At 37.9% G+C, this 21,334-nt stretch overlaps 1 protein-coding gene across 1 annotated transcript in view; it reads left to right on the plus strand.

Moving 5' to 3' along the window:
* Window positions 1-19,866: 19,866 nt before the first annotated feature.
* The window catches only part of SEMA3E (semaphorin 3E), a 274,076-nt gene continuing 272,608 nt past the window's right edge, over window positions 19,867-21,334 (plus strand). Inside the window, exon 1 of the mRNA XM_006049428.4 lies at window positions 19,867-20,592. Within this exon, the coding sequence (XP_006049490.3) occupies window positions 20,478-20,592 (115 nt within the window). The 5' untranslated portion in view covers window positions 19,867-20,477. The remainder of the gene's footprint in view (window positions 20,593-21,334) is intronic.

Genomic DNA, 21,334 nt, shown 5'->3' on the forward strand with positions numbered 1-21,334 from the left:
ACAATCCATGGGGTTGCAAAGATTCATTCATTGCTGAGAGTGAGCACTGCGCATGACTCTACAGCACAGTAGACTTCCATAAGGTGACTTTTGATGCCAAAGTAATAGGATATATGAAACCAAAGTGGAGAATTGCAAATAGGATGGGTCTAGTCTCAAACACCTGCAAATCATATTAAAGATAATTTAAAAAGTAATAAAATAAGACAGTCATGAAAAGAAAATGCCCTTTGTTATGTATATAGTATATGCTTATAGAATGTATTGAAAATTATAAAGGAGAAATTTTAAATCATGGAAACTATTTCCATCAGGAACAGACACTGTTAAACTCTCACGTTTAGCCTGATATTTTTGTATACCTACAAATATTTTGTGCTATTTTATATTCCAAATTTCCCACCAAATGCTAATTCATAAGCCTTTTATGTGTTACTAAATGGGCTTCCGAAACACATACTTTCAAATAGCAGTCTAATATTCTAGCATTAGACCATCCCATTTCATAAGGCCTTGGTATCTTAAGAGACTAGTGGAAAACATAATAAGGATGAGAATGAGTACTCATTGGAGAATGAGTAATGATTACTCAGCTTAACAACCTAAACCTAAAATAAGAAGGGCTGCAGGCATAGCAAATTATAGATTTCAGAAGATGAATAAGCACCTCAATTGAGGAGTCACCTCAAGGAAGTGTGTGCGCTTGGATATACAAAATGAAGGCACTGGGGTATATTTTTTCAGTGTAAAGTTAATGCTTATTTAGAAAGATATTTGAGTAACTGTTTTATGAGATTGCACTGCCCATATTGTTGGATCTCTTTCTCCTATGCTCACTTTGAGGAAGCTACTGACTGTTGGGGGATCCCACATGACTAGAACTTACAGGGCACCGTTAGGACTGAGGGCAGCCCTCAGGAACAGACTGTGAGAAACTGAACCTTGTGATCCTACAGTCACAAGAAACTGAATTCTACCAACAGCCAGAATGAATTTGGAAGTGGATCCTTCCCCAGTGAAATCTGAGCTGAGACCTCAGCCCTGGCAGAAACTATGATTGTAGCCTTGTGAGACCCTAAGCAGAGGACCCATACCAGAATCTTCCCACAGAAACTGTGAGATAAGCAATGTGTTGTTTTAAACACTTGACTTTGTGGTAATATTGTTCCTCAGCGGTAGATAATGTACCGTGGTGTGTGTCCCTATTTCTAAGGATGATGTGAAGGGAATACTGATAATGATTTTTAAAAATGCATGCTCAGGACATTTTTTATTGAAAATTAAATGTTTATAAAATAGGTGATTGAGAAAGTAGGTCTTTAAATGGAAGAAGGAAATGGTTAGAGACTGTGAAAAATCTTGATATGAGTTATATGACCATTGTTTCTTAGTTTTGTTTGCTGTTGTTTTTTTTTTTTAATTTGCTTAATTTTTTAAAGTAAGAGTTGGAAAATGAGCAGTGATTTAGTGGCATAGACAACATCACTCTGCTTTGGTAATGGGAGGGGTGGCCTGACTACAGGTAGCAATTGAAAAAAAAAATGTATGGGAAAAAGGAGTAAAGGAGACTGAAAATAATTGCTGCATCAAGAAAGAGAAGGATGAAGCAATGAGGAAATGACGTTTCTGAAGGAAGATTGATCTGTCTGTGTGTGTGTTTAAGGTGGAGAGACTTGTGTGCCTGCATGCTCACTCGCTCCAGTCGTGTCTGACTCTTTGCAACCCGATTAACTGTAGCCCGCCAGGCTCTTCTGTCCATGGGATTCTCCAGGCAAAAATACTGGAATGGGTTGCTGTGTCCTCTACAGGGGATCTTCCTCAACCAGGGATCCAACCCACATCTCCTGCATTGCAGGCACATTCTCTACCGCTGAGCCACCAGGGAAGCCCAAGGTGGAAATATTTAAACATTAACTTTAAGAACAGGAGTGAGAGAAAGAACAACTGATTATGTAAAATTCAAAAGGAGTGAAAGAGTCCAATGTACAGATGGATATCTGAAGGCAGGTGAAGGAAGGACACCACATCTAATTTAAGCAAACAGAAAAAGGAAACTGTATGTGCAGTAAGGTTCTAGCTTTTTCTGTGAATTAAGCATCCAGATAATCTGCTATGACTATGGAGAGATTTGAAGGAAGGGTTGATTACACCTTTGAGAAGAAAGTCTTTGGAAGAAGGTACTGAGAAGAATAGGACTGTGAGTTTACAGGAAAACTTCCTAAGACTGCCATGGAGTATAGCAAGCCCAACTGAGTTAGCTTTTTTATCTTTTAAGGAACATCTTTCCTTCTTTCCCTGATTTTCTGTAGCAGTGTCCAACAACCTTGGGTTTAGTCATTAAGAAAACAGATAATCAAGCTAATCCAAGGCAGGAGTTTTGCCAGATGGTTGAATAATAAGAGAGGAACTAAGGAATTAACTTATTGGCAATAGTATTAAAATAGCACAATCTTAGAATCAAATCAGGATAAAAAGGGAAATAAAGACATTAGAGAGCTGACGAATTAGAAGAAAGTCAAAAGGTGAATAATCTAAAGGTCCTGATGAGATGCAGTCAAATCTAAACCTGTTTTTGAACAACCTATAGTAAAAAATAAAAAGGGTTTTTACATTGTAAAATGAGAAATTATCAAAGGCGGATATTTTGAGGCATGTAAAAATGTAGTAAGTAAGTGTGAGGCCAGAAAGATCAGGAATTGAAAAATTAAACTTGGGGTAGAGGAATTTTTATTCAAAAGATAACTCCTGAATTGATACATTTGAAAATAGAGATTTTTCATAGTGAAAATACCCAGGTTGAAACCATGAGATTTTTGCTTAGAGAGAAGCAAATCACTGGTGATTAGAAGGTCAATTCTTTGGAGGCATGATGAGGTTGTAGTGGCATTCGTAGGGAGAAAGTGGTTAGCTCAAAAGGTGCAAGCGCCAAAATAGTGGAGCTTTCAAAACAATAAGCAGTTGCCTTTTGGGAGGATAGGAAGTGAATATGAACAGTCTGTGCTGCTTCCTCAGCTTCTATACCAGAGTGGTGGGAAACCCAAACTATCCTGTTGGGAGAGGAAGAGATGAGCTTTGAGGCTTTATAAATCTCATCAAATCAAAGTCTTGGTCACAGCCAGAAGGAGCCAAAGAATATTTTTTAGACAAACTCTATCATGTGAGGAGTTTATGTTAGTGCCAAATAGAATTTTAAATGATCATCTTACTTATATTTAGAACAGAGCATGATGAGTTAAGATGTTTTTCAAAATATCTGTATACTAGACTAATCTTGAATGACTATATTCTAAAAAATTTTATAAGTTCAAAAATTTATACCTAATATTTTAATTGTTAATTTTTAAACTTCTTTATTGAGGTAAACTGACATATAAGAAAATATTTAAGATGTATGATTCAGTACATTTTGAAACATGTATATGCTCATGAAACTATCACTAAAATCAAGATACTGAATGTATCCATCACCCCCAAAAGTTTGTTTTTAGTTATTACTATATTATTCTAATATAATGTCTTATATTATGAAGTTAATCCTAATTTAACTTGAAGTATTTGATACATTTTATTTCATTCATTTGTTCTTTCATTCTTCAGTAATGAATAAATGAGAACACTGAGATTAACACTGAGATGAGTACATGCAAGGGTTTTAAGGATACTGTCATCTAAGCAAGGAGTATAAATCTGGTTAGAATAAATATCCAATATATAAGTAATGAATATTTCTTTTTAAATCTCTGGATAAGAGATTTTTACAAAAAATATTTTAATTTTTACAAAGAAACACATCCCTAAAATAAATTATTCTAAGATACAGATTTTATAAAATATTTTGCTCTGCAGATTCAGTTATCCAGCATAGTTTTTAAAAGCATTTTATACTCTGTTAAATTCTGACCTTGTTGAAATGTGTTAAAGACACATATATATTCCTATATTGATTGTAGGATATTAGTTCTCTTTTATTCTGAGGTTAGATTGTCTTTCTGCAAAGTCATCCATTTCACTAGTGAGAATGGAGAAGTATTGGGTTGCCTAGTACCCATATCTCTTAGAGTATGCAGGAGACAGTCTATATCTATAGGACTGCCTCTGAATGCATGGAACATTAGAAATGATACAAGAGTTAAGTTATTTAAATCCTGAAAAATCAGGGATTCATTTGTAATGCTACTTCTAGAAGTACCTGATAGGAGATAGTTCTTAAAAAGAAAAAAAAAATTATTCAAATATTCAGTCAGTTCAGTCGCTCAGTCGTGTCCGACTCTTTGCGACCCCATGAATTGCAGCATGCCAGGCCTCCCTGTCCATCACCAACTCCCGGAGTTCACTCAGACTCACGTCCATCGAGTCAGTGATGCCATCCAGCCATCTCATCCTCTGTCGTCCCCTTCTCCTCCTGCCCCCAATCCCTCCCAGCATCAGAGTCTTTTCCAATAAGTCAACTCTTAGCATGAGGTGGCCAAAGTACTGGAGTTTCAGCTTTAGCATCATTCCTTCCAAAGAAATCCCAGGGCTGATCTCCTTCAGAATGGACTGGTTGGATCTCCTTGCAGTCCAAGGGACTCTCAAGAGTCTTCTCCAACACCACAGTTCAAAAGCATCAATTCTTCGGCGCTCAGCCTTCTTCACAGTCCAACTCTCACATCCATACATGACCACAGGAAAAACCATAGCCTTGACTAGACAGAACTTTGTTGGCAAAGTAATGTCTCTGCTTTTGAATATGCTATCTAGGTTGGTCATAACTTTCCTTCCAAGGAGTAAGCGTCTTTTAATTTCATGGCTGCAGTCACCATCTGCAGGGATTTTGGAGCCCCAAAAAATAAAGTCTGACACTGTTTCCACTGTTTCCCCATCTATTTCCTATGAAGTGATGGGGCCTGATGCCATAATCTTCGTTTTCTGAATGTTGAGCTTTAAGCCAACTTTTTCACTCTCCTCTTTCACTTTCATCAAGAGGCTTTTGAGTTCCTCTTAACTTTCTGCCATAAGGGTGGTGTCATCTGCATATCTGAGGTTATTGATGTTTCTCCCGGCAATCTTGATCCCAGCTTTAGGAGAAAAAAAAAAACTAACATTTTTTTGACCTTGATGCAGATCTTTTCATGCTCTCAAAATTGAAATAGAACTTACTCTACAATGTTAATATAAAACAATATAGAGAAATACGGAAATGTTTATATATTAAGGCTTTGAATATAATCATATCTGTTTCAAAATACTTATTCTACTTAAGCTTCAGTTCAGTTCAGTTGCTCAGTCATGTCCAACTCTTCGTGACCCCATAGACTGCAGCACGCCAGGCTTCCCTGTCCATCACCAATTCCTGGAACTTGCTCAAACTCATGTCCATCAAGTCAGAGATGCCATCCAACCATCTCATCCTCTGTCGTCCCCTTCTCCTGCCTTCAATCTTTCCCAGCATCAGGGTCTTTTCCAGTGAGTCAGTTCTTCGTATCTGGTGTCCAAAGTATTAGAACTTCAGCTTCAGCATCAGTCATTTCAATGAATATTCGGACTTATTTCCTTCAGGATTGACTGGTTTGATCTCCTTGCAGTCCAAGGGACTCTCAAGAGTCTTCCACAAAACCACAGTTCAAAAGCATCAAATCTTAAGTGCTCAGCTTTCTTTATGGTCCAACTCTCAACATCTATACATGACTACGGAAAAACCATAGCTTTGACTATACAGACCTTTGTCAGTAAAGTAATATCTCTGATTTTTAATATGCTATCTAGGTTTGTCACAGGCTTCCCTGGTGGCTCAGACAGTAAAGAATCATCCTGCAATGTGGGAGACCCAGGTTCGATCCCTGGGTTGGGAAGATCCCTGGAGGAAGGAATGGCAACCCACTCCAATATTCTTATTTGGAGAATTCCATAAACAGAGGAGCCTGGTGAGCTACAATCCATGGGATCGCAAACAGTCAGACATGACTGAACCACTAACACACAGGTTGTCATAGCTTTTCTTCCAAGGAGCAAGCATCTTTTAATTTATGGTTGCAGGCGTCATCTGCAGTGATTTTGGAGCCCAAGAAAATAAAGTTTGTCACTGTTTCCATTGTTTTCCCATCTATTTACTATGAAGTGATGGGACCAGATGCCATGATCTTAGTTTTTTGAATGTTGAGTTTTAAGCCAACTATTCCACTCTCCTCTTTCACTTTGATCAAAATGTTCTTTAGTTCCTCTTCACTTTCTGCCATAAGGGTGGTGTCATCTGCATATGTGAGGTTATTGATATTTCTCCTGACAGTTTTGATTCCATATTGTGCTTCATCCAGCCCAACATTTCGCATGATGTATTCTGCATATAAGTTAAATAAGCAAGGTGACAATGTACAGCCTTGATGTACTCTTTTCCCAATTTGGAACCAGTCCGTTGTTCCATGTCCGGTTCTAATTATTGCTTCTTGACCTGCATACAGATTTCTCAGGAGGCAAGTAAGTTGGTTTGGTATTCCCATTTCTGGAAGAATTTTCCAGTTTGTTTTGATCCATACAAAGGCCTTAGTGTAGTCAATGAAGCAGAAGTAGACGTTTTTCTGAAATTCTCTTGCTTTTTCTATGATCTAACAGATGTTGGCAAATTGATCTCTTATTATAATTTCTCCATTACAGATGCTAGAAAATGATGCTCAGAAAAAATGTTTAGGTTAAGGGCACCCAGTACCATAGTATTAAAGCAGGATTTAAAACATGCCTTTTTACTCTAAATATAGATCTGAAAAAAATTTCTTTCACTTGCAAATATGATAGATATTTATAGATAGTTGATATATAAAAAATTGGTGCTTAACATTTGACATTATAATTTAATTATGTTCAGCATTTATTTCTTAGTAATTACATCTTCTTAGGTTTGATTTGTTAGAAAAATTTAGAGCTATTATAGGGTAAGACATGGATTTCTGAAGTGAAAGCTGTAGAGGCAGAGGAAACAGCAACTGCAGAGGCTCTGAAGTGGGAGTGTGCTTAGCCAGGTTGGAAGCTGTCCATGAATTCAGTGTGGTTCCAGTGGCCTGAGAGAGGAATGGTATGTAAAGTGAATGACACAGCAGGGGCCAGATCAAAAAGGACCTTAGAGACCACAATAAAGATCTGACTTTTATTCTAATTGACATAGAGCAGAAAAGCACTGATGGGAGGGGACCTAGACATTTCCATTTACTGGGATGGGGGAAGCAGGTTTGCAAACTGAGGAGGTAAAAGGCAAGTAGAAATCAACAATTCTATTTTAACAAGTTAAGGTTAAAATATTTATTAGACACACAAGTGGAAATCTCTGGAAGACAATCAAATATACAAATCTGTTTGAGTTTCATGGAGGGAATGAGAAGCTGGCTTTGAGATATTCAGTGCATAGATGTTCTGAAAAATCATGGTCTTGGGTGAGAGGATTAGGGAATGTACCAGTGGAAATAGGAGAACCTCTAGAGCATACTGATAGATTTGTTACAGAAATTTAACCTTATGCATTTGTGGAACTGCTTAGTAAGTCTCTTTAAAGTTGTTGCACTCATGTCTGATGCTGGGCTTTGAAGTCCACAGGGCAGGCAGTAAGAAGAGAAGAAGGGTGTAAAATGGGAGAGGAATTACTACCTGGAACCTACAAGTATGAACTGGAACCCAAGGAGGGAAGACTGAAACCCCTGATAGCAGTTGTTGCCTCTGACCTTGATGTTGTGGGTGTATAGCAAAAGCCAGGGCCCTTAGTCATGGAGTTAAACACGTACACCTAACCCAGGAGACAGATAAGCAGAAGCAGGTTCTTGGAAAGGTGGAGCAGTTGCAGAGACAAATATAAGAAACTATGTATGTTACAAAATCAGAGAAGGCAATGGCACCCCACTCCGGTACTCTTGCCTGGAAAATCCCATGGATGGAGGGGCCTGGTAGGCTGCAGTCCATGGGGTCTCTGAGGGTTGGACACGAACGACTGAGCGACTTCACTTTCACTTTTCACTACGACTGAGCGACTTCACTTTCACTTTTCACTTTCATGCCTTGGAGAAGGAAATGGCAACCCACTCCAGTGTTCTTGCCTGGAGAATCCCAGGGACGGGGGAGCCTGGTGGGCTGCCGTCTATGGGGTCGCACAGAGTTGGACACAACTGAAGTGACTTAGCAGCAGCAGCAGCAGCATGTTACAAAATGATTGTTGTTTCTCTTCTACCCTCCAAATCTCCCAAGAATTTCCCCTTTGGCTCAACCTAAATGGAAACAGGCCAGAAAGGGAGTCCTGGGGAAGGTAGCCAAGTTGACCTGCTGCAAATCCACAAGACTCGGTGACTGTAGGTAGAGAAGAGATGAAGTTGTAGGTTTGAATCATGTGGCACTCAAAAGTAGAGCTCAGGAATATGAAGTTGTTTTTTTTTTTTGTTTGTTTGTTTTTTTAGCAAATGTCCTTAAATGCAGAGGGCACATCCTTCTTCATTAATTCTTTTTTTTTTAATTTTATTTTATTTTTAACTTTACATAATTGTATTAGTTTTGCCAAATATCAAAATGAATCCGCCACAGGTATACATGTGTGTATTCATTAATTCTTAAATGTCTTTGGCTGCAAAGAGGATGTGATGGCTGGAGCTTGGACTGTAAGATGGAGGCCACCTATTGTGAATGGATAAGCAACAAGACAGGACTTCCCATGTGGTGCTAGTGGTAAAGAACCCACCTGCCAATGCAGGAGACATAAGAGATGTGGGTTCAAAACTTGGGTTGGGAAGATCCCCTGGAGAAGGGCATGGCAACCTTCTTCAATACTCTTGCCTGGAGAATACCATGGACAGATGAGATTGGTGGGCTACAGTCCATGGGTTGCAAAGGGTTGGACAAGACTGAAATGACTTTGCACGCATGCAGTAGTAACAAGACAGAAAATGCTCCTGTTAGTTATGCACTAGTTAGCTCTCTATTTTGTGACAGCAGCCCTGGTCTCACCTTCAAACCATGTTAACAAAAGGGAGAAGTAAAATTTGTCACATTTAAATCACTATTGATTGGTGTTTTCTGCCACCTGCAATCAAACCTAATTCAAACTTACAGAGTGGATTCAGTAGAAAATACGAGGTCAATACATGAAGACAGATTATAGCCAATATTTTGAAGGATTTTATCTATAAATTGGTCCCTAGTTGGAGGATTAGTTAAAATAGTTTTTTTTATGATGGGAAATGTTACTACATTTTTCTGTAAGATTGGGGATTATCTAATGGAGAGTTATTATTTACCTTATGGGGCTTCCCAGGTAGCTCAAAGAGTAAAGAATCTGTCTGCAATGTGGGAGACCTGGGTTCAATCCCTGGGTTGGGAAGATCCCCTGGAGGAGGGAATGGCAACCCATTTCAGTATTCCTGCAGGGAGAATTCCATGGTCAGAGAAGCCTGGCAGGACTCCAGTCCATGGGGTCTCAAAGAGTCGGACACAACAGAGCAACTAACACTTTCACATTTATCCTATAGAAAAGGACTAAATTGATACAAGGAATTGTGAGCTGAAAAATAGGAATAATAGAATTCTTGGAGAAATATTTACTTGTCTGATTGTTCAGAATGGGAGAAATTATATTTGAATTATCCTCTTATATAGATGTTAATATTATGGTTGAAAACTATAAAACCAGTATTCTTGGGATTCAAGCAACTTTGTATAATTTTCAACCAGGCTTTAAGGAAAAAATGTACCATATTTTTAATATTGTAAAGCTTGCTTTGTTGAAAATGACTGGTAAAGTAGACTTTTCATTTTAAAACATACATCAATCAGGAAATGTTTGATTCTCACCTTTATTTGTAACATACATTGTTTCTTGTATTTTAGTTCTGAATAAAGCTTATCAAGTTTATTGTGAGAATATGATGTACCAATTAGCTTTTCATGCTTAGCTATTAAAATTTCATTCAAAGTGTACAGTTTTTATTGAAATTCAACTTTTATACCTTTCTTGCAATAAGTGATCCACCTTCGGGTCGTTAAGCAATTTGTTTAAATTCTCCTGCAATTAATTTTAGGCAGAGGTCAATGCACATATACTAATTTATTCTTGAAAACATGTTAATTTATTAGTCAAATCTAATACAAAGTGAACTTCTAGATTGAAATATTCTTTCCATTTAGATCTCTGGGGAAAGACATTATTTTATGTGGTTATATTTTTTGGCAAGCAAACAGAGTGAGGTTGGGATGTACTTGATATTTTGTTCATATTTTTCTTTATTTATTACCTAGTATAAACATGGGATTATATAAAGACATATTTACATGCAATTATATCATTGTGTTGGAGAAGGCAGTGGCACCCCACTCCAGTACTCTTGCCTGGAAAATCCCATGGATGGAGTCTGGTAGGCTGCAGTCCATGGGGTTGCTAAGAGTTGGACACGACTGAGCGACTTCACTTTCACTTTTCACTTTCATGCGCTGGAGACGGAAATGGCAACCCACTCCAGTGTTCTTGCCTGGAGAATCCCAGGGACAGGGGAGCCTGGTGGGCTGCCATCTATGGGGTCGCACAGACTCGGACATGACTGAAGCAACTTAGCAGCAGCAGCAGCATATCATTGTGTAATGGTAATATTAGACATGTTTCAAGTATAAGACACAATAGTGTCCTAGTGTCTTATACTTAAAGCACATTTTCACAGGAGATATTTTCCTATTTAATATGTTTATTTCTGACATATTTATGGTCATCTCTTCAAAATTCTCAGCCTCTTGTTAAGAAATAGTTTCTGAACAGAAATTTTGGTGTTTTTTTAAATTAAATGTTCTATAAAGTACATTTAAATTATTTTTCCTTAACTACCAAGACCCATCTATCAGCTGCATAAAGTGGTCATGCTCAGAATATAAAGGGTTACACCATCATTGGATAAAGCATGTTCTTTATTTTGTAGTAGGAGACAAATTGTGAGCACAAATAGGCTTGCAATGTGGTTTCCTTTACAATAGAAAGCATGTAGTACCAGTCTTGGCCTCCACATGGTGCTAGTGTTATGTACTGGGACATCACAAGCCAGAACTACCTGGTCATGCCAAATAACCACTCATACAGCCCATCAAATATAATCGCAGTAATGAAACAACGGATTCAAATGAAAAGACACTACACCTGAAATCCTGCCTTCTTTAAAATCTGGCTCATAAGCAATAACAATTTTGCCAAATCATTTGTGGAAATTTTAGCAATGCTGAACAAAAGGTGAAATGAAATAATGAGTTTAGATTTCTTCTTTCATCTTTGGGATCTCACCAGTGGGTTCAACATCATGTTCTTTTTTCTATGGACTGTTTTCGCTCTTCCATAGATGGTTATTTGGAATGGTGTTAAAGAAAGGAAGTCCTTGGGGGGAAAGAGTCTTCACAGGACTTCTGCCAGGTTTTTCTTTGGTCGTTGTGATTCCTTTGAAGTCTAAGATTCACTCTCATAGCCAAAATGTGATTTATTTTGAATATTCTTATTTTCTGTCAGATTCTTCACAACTTTAAAGTTAGTGTTTGTTTCCATTTATGTTAATGTGAAACAGGTACATTCATTGAGTTGACGGCAGCTTTATGTGATATATAAAAGTTTATATCTATCTGCCAACTGTATGACAGTTGAAGATACTATAAAATATTACAAAATATTTGGCCTTTTTCCTTAGTTTCTTGCCAACTGACTAATGGATAATTGCATTGGCTTTATGTAAATCCTTTTCTTCTTTCATAATGGAATACAATTGCTTTCTTCATTTTATATATTGGCCATTGTCCTCTGTAGAGTCAAAGTGAACAACTGAAAAAATGATCCAAATAATTAACAGAAAGAAATTAATCTCTGATTTCTAGATAGTTTAAGCTATATGAGTGCCTTGCTTCTATCACACAAATATTTATTGAATAAACTACCCTATGCCAGCTTGTTTGGGTCTGGTTTAACCAGTGATAGTTAAAAGACAGTGGAGATCATAGAGAAAATGAAAGAGGATTCAAGACTTGAAATAAAAGAAAGTTGAAAAAATATTACATTAAATTATCACATACTTTCTTCCCTTCTTCCTTCCTTTTTTTAATGTAAATAATCCATAAACTGACCTTGAAAAAATTAGATCACTTCTTACCAGAAAGACAAAAAAATACAGGTGGTCTTAAATTCTAGAATGAGATTAAAGAAGCCCATGGATGGATAACTTCTTTATTGCAGTTTATGGCATTTATTGTTGGCCTCATACTGAGTCCCTCTCTTAAGTGGACTGACTATAAATTGTTTTATTTCCTTTAGGTATATTAGTGGTAACATTTTTTTGAAAATGTTGGAATCTTTTGGACAAAATAATATAAACATCAGTAACTATTGGTAAGTGAATTATTAGCCTTAAATCCTTTCTTGGAAACTTCTTTCTTTCCACGCAACCATAACTAAAGATGTGTTTGTGTGTGTATGTATGCCTATAAGTGTGTGTGTATATATATATTTCCACAAATAGTCACTATTATTTTCTGACAGATTCTTCTTTTAATACCTATTTGTTGCACAATTACTGCATGTTGCAATATGGAATAATGATTATTAATAGAAAAAAAATTATTTCTTGGGTGCCTTTGATATTAGATCTTTAGTAATTTTGCCTACTGTATTTAGCTCCAGTGTTGTGCCTGACTACCAGTCTCCAAAGACTCTAGTCAAACCTAACAGCTTACAGAATGATATTAACGGAGTATATACTGCCATCTAACATGACCTTGGATGGAGGCTTTTATGTGGTGAGTTTAATCTCAGTCATTGAGGCTGGTTGTTGATTAAAGTACAAACTGCCTTGAAAGGTTTTTATTGTAAGACTATACTATTTCCTGTTGGAGAAGGAAATGGCAACCTGCTCCAGTATTCTTGCCTGGAAAATCCCATGGACAGAGGAGCCTGTCAGGCTACAGTCCATGGGGTGGCAAGAGTCAGACATGACTTAGTGACTAAACCATGTTACGTCCTTATTAATACTTAATAAAGATAAGTTCCAGATAGTGTAATAATTTGGAAGAGTCAATATAAAGTCTTTAAATAGTATTCTCCAAGAAGGCAAGTGTAATGGTTGGAACTCAGGCCCTGGAGTTTGGGTGTGAGAGTCCAGATCTGTTGCTTTATCAGTACTTCACAGGCTGTAAAAAAAATCTGCCTGCAATGCAGGAGACCCTGTTCAATCCCTGGGTCAGAAGATCCTCTGGAGAAGAGTATGGCAACACACTCTAGTATTCTTGCCTGGAGAATCCCATGGACAGAGGAGCCTGGGGACTTACTGTCCAGGGGGGTCACAAAGAATTGGACAGAACTAACACTTCCAGCTTCACCTCAGGCAAGTAGTTATTTAACACCTGTGTCCCAGATTCTTCTTCTGTGTAAACGGTGGTAAAAATGGTGTCATTGAATACGGCTGTTGTCCGGATTAAACTGGATTATATGTGAATGTGCCCTGCATGGGGTCTAGCATGTAGGAAGCAAATGAACATTTGTGTTATTATTATAGTAGTCTTTTTTATTCTACTGAAATGGAATCAATTTGAAGTTCAGGGCTAGGTGCTGAAGACACTTATCATGGATCAAGAACAAGCCACCATCAGTGCCACCAGTAGCTCAAAAATATGTGTTAAAACAGGCATCAGTTCAGTCAGTCAGTTCAGTCGCTCAGTCGTGTCTGACTCTTTGCGACCCCATGAATCGCAGCACGCCAGGCCTCCCTGTCCATCACCAACTCCTGGAGTTCACTCAGACTCACGTCCATGGAGTCGGTGATGCCATCCAGCCATCTCATCTTCTGTCATCCCCTTCTCCTCCTGCCCCCAATCCCTCCCAGCATCAGGGTCTTTTCCAATGAGTCAACTTTTCACATGAGGTGGCCAAAGTATTGGAGTTTCAGCTTTAGCATCAGTCCTTCCAATGAACATGCAGGACTGATCTCCTTTAGAATGGACTGGTTGGATCTCCTTGCAGTCCAAGGGACTCTCAAGAGTCTTCTCCAACACCACAGTTCAAAAGCATCAATTCTTCTGTGCTCAGCTTTCTTCACAGTCCAACTCTCACATCCATACATGACCACTGGGAAAACCATGGCCTTGACTAGATGGACCTTTGTTGGCAAAGTAATATCTCTGCTTTTTAATATGCCATCTAGGTTGGTCAAAAAAACAGTAAACTATAATGTATTATTATGGAAGTTTCTGTTACATTTTTAAAGGTAACTAATTGGATCTCTGCCTTTATAAGGAATTCTCTATTACCTGTAAGGAAGAGTATGTAGGGAAACCTCCCAGGATCTATAAATTAAAGATTTCTAGAGTTAGTGGCACACGCAATTTCATTTTGCATAAAAAGGGCATTAAAAAGTCACTGTTCTTTGATTTAAATCAATTAAAGATGATACCTATCTCAAAATGCTTATGGTTTTCTTTATTATCAAGGACATAGAAGAAAATTAGAATAAATCTAGTATGAGTCAGAAACAAAGAAGTCAAGATTCTACCAAATGTAAATTTTGTTCAAATTTTGTCTTTTTTTAATAATAGATGATCAAAGTGGAAAAATAAAAGTTCAGTGTTTTAAAATAATTAACTATGTTGATGACATCAGAATGGAATCAGCCAAATCTCTTTCACGCAAGCAACTAGATTGGATCCCAGCTGGTAGTGAACTACTCTCAATAACATACAAATCAGGGATAATTTAGTTTTCCCTTTTCCATCATCCTCTTGAATTGTTGAATGTGGGAAAAAGTGAGTCCAGACTTCTGGAATCCTGACCAATAAACACATCAACAGTCTTAGTTATAAAACGCATCAGCCTTGATGCTGTAGTGGCAGCAGTAGCTGGCCGTATTGGTGAGTGATTTGAGATGCTCCAGGCTGCAGTCCCTGGGGTTGCGGAGAGTCGGACACGACTGCACGACTTCACTTTCACTCTTCACTTTCATGCATTGGAGAAGGAAATGGCAACCCACTCCAGTGTTCTTGCCTGGAGAATCCCAGGGACGGGGGAGCCTGGTGGGCTGCCGTCTATGGGGTCGTACAGAGTCGGACACGACTGAAGCGACTTAGCAGCAGCAGCAGCAGTATGTAGGGCTAGCAAAAGTGGAGGAAGGTTTAGTGATCCTGGAAGGTCATGACCACTAAAGAGAAAGTTTATCTTTAGTTCACAAAGGATCATCATCATTGCTGTCGTGACATGTGGTTACTAATGGTTTAATCATGGTGTTCTTGAGATGCAGCACTATTTGTTCACCTATAAATACTGTTCATGACATTTTTGTGTGCAGTGCTCAACTGGAAAAGCTAAGGGCATGGCCATCCCATTCTAAAAGGAACATAGGGATTCATGTTACTTCTCATTCAATCCTCAACTATCCACATCTCTCTCTAGCTGTATTAGTATAATAACTTCTACTGAAATGTTTTAATAGGAGATAGGAAGAAATACAATATTAGCGACTTATTTATGCTATATGTTTGTCCATGAGCCTGTTTCCCAAAGCACAGTAAGTGGGTGCATTTAGTTAGGAGAGACTATGTATGCTAATGGTAACAAGTAAACCAAAAGGCTTAACATAGCATATGTTTAGTTCTTGCTTATATAAAGTTTTCTGTGGGCTGGATAACTTTCCAGGGCAACTGTCCCTACTATGATGATACAGTAATTGAAGATGCCTCAATCTTGTACCTTCACATTTTGACATATGGCCTCCTCCTTTTCTTCAACCTTTGTTGCAGAAAGTATTTGAGAGAGAAAGAATTGCTTAGTAGTATTTCACTACCTCAGCCTAGATGTGATACATGTCACTTCTGCTCATTTATTTGGTCATAAATTTTCACATGTGGTGACATATATATACAATGGAATACTACTCAGCCATAAAAAGGAACACATTTGAGTCAGTTCTAATGAGGTGAATGAACCTAGAGCCTATTATACAGAGTGAAGTAAGTCAGAAAGAGAAAAACAAATATTGTTATGTTAATGCGTATATATGGAATCTAGAAGGATGTACTGACAAATCTGTTCACAGAGCAGCAATGGAGACACAGACATAGAGAACAGTCTTATGGACAAGGGTGGGGGAAAAGAGGGAGAGGGTGAGATAAATGGACAGAGTAGCATGGATGCATATACACTAGCATATGTAAATAGAGAGCCAATGGGAATTTGCTGTACAATTCAGAGAACTCAGACTGGGGCCCTGTAATAATCTAGAGGGGTGGGACTAGGTGGGAGGTGGGAGGGAAATTCAAGAGGCAGGGGACTTATGTACACCTATGGTTGATTCATGTTGATATATGACAGAAATCAAACCAATATTGTAAACCAATCATCAATTACAAATAAATAAATATTAAAAAAAAAGAAATTGTCACATGGCTTAGCATAACTGCCAAGGGGTTGAGAAATGTAGGCTCCTGTATTTATATCTTATTTTCTTGGGGAGGAAGAAAAGAAAGAATGGTTATTCTCAAGGGTATTAGTAAGTAGAGAGTCCCATCCCACAATATGTGAAATAATTTTAAGTGGTACAGTGAAGCTTTTTACAATTTTTGCTTGTTTTCAACATGTATTTGAAAAATGTAAGTACACGCTGTAGCTGTGGCTTCATTTTATATAAATTTAAACTTAAATTGCAGATACTGTAGTGGCAAACAGATATCTAATATTTTAATAACACTGACCTAAAAGAACCACTGTGAAACTGAAATATTAGTATGTAAAACTTTAAGTAAACTGGGAGTACAAGGTGGGGCAGTAGAATCTGCTCTTAGCCAATACCCTATGTGATTCAGCAGCAGACTGTCTTGGACCACATGCTGGGAGGATTGTTTCAGAGGCCAGTTGCTCTTCTGCTGTTAAAACTGGGGAACCAGGGATAGGGGAGCCCGGAACTGCTGATAAGTTCTCAGTTCTGGCCTTTTTCCTCACTGCCTTGTTGCAACAGTTAACAACAAAGGGTTTGGACAGAAACATTTGACCTGGTAGGGAATACCTTCAGGACTACCATTTTCCTTCTTACTTGGTTTTTATTTTTGTCTCAGATTGTTCAAACTGGCAGTCCCACTCCTCTCAGATCAAATGTAATAATATCAATAGATATTACTTCTAGTTCCAAAAGCCTTTCCATTTACTTAAGCTCTTCATTCACTGTTGGAGCTGTCAGTTTTATTATTATTATTTCTATTTACATGTTTTCTCAGGGTGCCTAGAAATCTCTCCCAAGGAAGGTAGCTTTGATGTCCTAAATTTGTCTATAACATTCTTTCTCCATGATGATTAATCGAAAACTCTTTTACTAAAAAAAAAAAAAAGTTTGGTTTGGATGATAAGTTGTATGACCCTGCTCCTGAGAATTCTTTTATTTTATGATGTGAATGACTGATTTGGTCCTAATGACTCTTCATTCCTTTGCTTGTGGCTAGAAGGCAATGGCAATCCACTCCAGTGTTCTTGCCTGGAGAATCCCAGGGACGGGGGATCCTCGTGGGCTGCTGTCTATGGGGTCGCACAGAGTCGGACACGACTGAAGCGACTTAGCAGCAGTAGCAGTATCAGAGCCACACAGAGGTAGCCGAGGCTATGGTTAGTATTTTTAATAGTCATTTTGGGGGGACATCATCTGTATGCTTTGTATAGACTAGAAAAAAGGATAAAAGGACATAGAGAGAAGTTAAAGGGAGTAAGCAATGACATTGATGACTGAAGGATAAACCAAAGCACATTTTTGAGACACCCAAAGGAGTTCATGAATCTGGCACAGACTTCAAAATGCTCTAACCTTATTTAAAGGAGGACATATAAACACTGAAGATGAATCTGGGTGTATAGCGGTATGTATGTAACTAGCATCCATAATATTTATTTAGTTAATGGTGTGAATTCTGTATCCTAATGAAATGGTTCTGAAATGTTACATTGCTTTAGTTTCATAATAGGGTTAGGACAGGCCCTGTACAAGCTTAAATGGAATTTCATTTGCATGAGTGTAGGCATGCATTTGTAATAAAAGTTATATCCATCATATTTACTTTTTCTGGAATCCTACTGTTAGATAACACATCTAAAAGCTGCTATTTACTTTCTAGTTATTTCAATTCTGGATGAAAGTAAGAGAGGATTCCAAAGGTATGTTATAGCACACTTAGAACAACTTTTAGGTCTATAGCTCATCAGACTGGCTCTTAAAATATGCAAGTGCCTACAGAGACCACCCCAGCTTAAAAGTATCTAAATACTTCTTGTTACTTTACTGTTAAATAATGGTTAGAGTTTGTTATCTTTTGTAGACCTTGGAAATCTAATTAATTATAATATCCAGTGACATTTACATTTTGCTGAATATACTTTGCTTGTAGTAGAACATATCATGCTTAGGAAAATGGGTAAAGAATGCTTGGTTCTACATTTGTTTATATATAATGCAAAATAACTGTTATCTTTTTGTTATAAATGCATTATTTTAAAACCATAATTCTCAAGAAGTGTTCTTAATCATTACCTTTTAAAATGCAGAATGAAACTGGAGCCTATTATACAGAGTGAAGTAAGCCAGAAAGAAAAACACCAATACAGTATACTAACGCATATATATGGAATTTAGAAAGATGGTAACAATAACCCTGTGTACGAGACAGCAAAAGAGACACTGATGTATAGAACAGTCTTATGGACTCTGTGGGAGAGGGAGAGGGTGGGAAGATTGGGGAGAATGGCATTGAAACATGTAAAATATCATGTATGAAATGAGTTGCCAGTCCAGGTTCGATGCACGATACTGGATGCTTGGGGCTGGTGCACTGGGACGACCCAGAGGGATGGAATGGGGAGGGAGGAGGGAGGAGGGTTCAGGATGGGGAACACATGTATACCTGTGGCGGATTCATTTTGATATTTGGCAAATCTAATACAGTTATGTTAAGTTTAAAAATAAAATAAAATTAAAAAAAATAAAATAAAATAAAAGGCAGAATGAGAAAAAAAGTTGAAATCATTTGTTGATCATTAACTTTAAACTATCAAGTCAAATATCCATTCAAGTTTATTGGTATCTTAAAATAATACCATTCATTTCCATGCCAACAGCTATGAAGTGTTTGGTTTAGTTTTTGAGATTGATTGAAAGTAGATTGTAAAAAGTTGACCTATTGTGTTAAGCTTATTTACACAAACATAGTGTCTTGGAAAATAAATTCTAAAAATGCATAGCAGTTGAACCCCAATGTATTTTACATCCCAACTTTTCTAGTATCTACTGGGATCTGTCCCATAGAGAATCTCACTTACTATAGTTATCTTATATAGGAGAAGAATCACCTCAAAAGTTAATTATTCCAAAATTTGAGATGAAATTTATGACCTGCTTATAAAAAAGAATTTGCTTTTGATTTGAAGAATTTGCACATTTGAAGAATGGCACAAGACACTTTGTTAGTTTTAACACATCGACAAAACAACCACAGGCACGTTTTTTCAGGTTCTTGAAATGCTTTCCTTATAGCAGTTGAAAATGACATTTCTAAGATGCAATCAATATAAAAAGGCAAAAATGTGAAAGAAATACAATTTCAGTGGAAAGGGGAAAAAAATCAATTTGGGTACTGAATGGTGACAGATAGATTGTTTAAAATGAATCTGTATTTACTCAAGGGTTAATCCTGTTGAGTGAGAATTTAAAAGCCCTTCCTGACCCTCTATCCTCTCAGGTTATACTGATTTTTAAGTATGCAGCCTATTGTATATCATTCTCCCTCCTGATTCCACTTTTCCATCAAAATGTGAACTTCTCTCCTGTCGCTGAGTGACGTGGGGCCAATAATACTGGGAGGGCGGGTGGGACGAGGGCACGTGGACCAGAAACACTTCCTAGAAACAGCAAGTATGCTGCTCAACCCTGCCTGAACTTTCCCCGTAAACACAGCTCGCCGACAGCGGCATCCCTGCTGGGTGGATCCTGCAACTCCTGGAGGGAATGGCACTTCTTGTTTTTAATTAGCAAGGTGAAAGGTGAATTAAAACTAGCTGTTTGGCAAGTCAGTGCAAGAAGCTGACTTCTGAGAGGCTTCAAGGAGCCAGAAGAGAAGAGGAGCTTCACGGGGGTGAAGGCAGTGCGTGTGCTGAGCTTGTTGTTGTTTTTTCTGAATGAATCGCTTGCATAAGTGACTCAGATAATACAGTTTCTTCCTGAATCTCCCCGCTTAGTGACTGAAAAGAGCTCTAGGCAGGATATGGCAGTGAAGATTCACTCCTTGGAATGTCCTCTTGCTCCGGGCTTATAAACAACTGTCCTGGGGAAAGGCAGGTTTTACATATCCAAACACAGCCTGACAAATGGCACTTTGGAACTGTGCTTTCTGATGACAACGCGTTCGATTTGTGACAAAGCCTCTCTCCTACGCTGCCCCTGGAGGGGAGTCCTAAGTAAAACTCACCCCGCCAGAGAGTGAGGATCGCAGCGGCAGGCAGCATGGCATCGCCTGGGCACCTCGTCACCTGGCTCCTGTGGGGCTACTTGCTGGAGCTGTGGACAGGAGGTCATACAGCTGACACCCCGCACCCCCGCTTACGCCTGTCACATAAAGGTAGGTGACCTTTGGTTTAGAAAAAAATGAGAAAAAAATTAAAATCATTTAACATTGATCTTTGGTCTTCAGACTCTTAGCATGCACCTGAAAAAAATTACTGCAAAATTGACTGAAGCTTCTAAGTACCTTTAATGAATAGGTCATAGCTAACCACAGCTGAAAATAGTGTAAAATCACAGGCTAACTTTAGAGATGTTATTTTTGTCTTGTAAATATTAGGTTTTCTTAATAAGTTCACTCACTAGCTGACACAACAGGAGAGAGAAGGAAGCAGGTTGTAAAGAGCTTTGAGGGGCAGAATCCACCAAGTTAGCAGTGGGTATTTAAATATCAATTGATGCATAAAGGGAAGCAAAGATGTTAGGCAAGGGCTGTAGAAATAGAGGTGCAATTGATTTTTTTGTTTTGTGTTGTCCATAATGGGGAGGAGAAGAGGAAAAAAGATTCTTGAGAATAAAATGATTCCTTGCCCATTATAACAAAGTCATCACTGTGTGATTAAAATGACTCACAACTGTTATAAACTAGCTTTCCAATTAAATTGATTACTAGAAATTTTTTAAATGTGGCAAGAAAAAAATCAGTTAACAATCCCTGTAAACTGGTTTATATTGATTTAAAGTGTTAGATATTGTACACTAGCATCTATTCTTTTTTAATGTAAACTTGTATTGCTTAATTGAAGATCTATCTTCAGTTGAAATGCTTATTTTATTCTGCTACTATGTTTTGTAAAGCA

Source organism: Bubalus bubalis, chromosome 8 (genome assembly GCF_019923935.1).
Source record: "Bubalus bubalis isolate 160015118507 breed Murrah chromosome 8, NDDB_SH_1, whole genome shotgun sequence".
Lineage (NCBI taxonomy): Eukaryota > Metazoa > Chordata > Mammalia > Artiodactyla > Bovidae > Bubalus > Bubalus bubalis.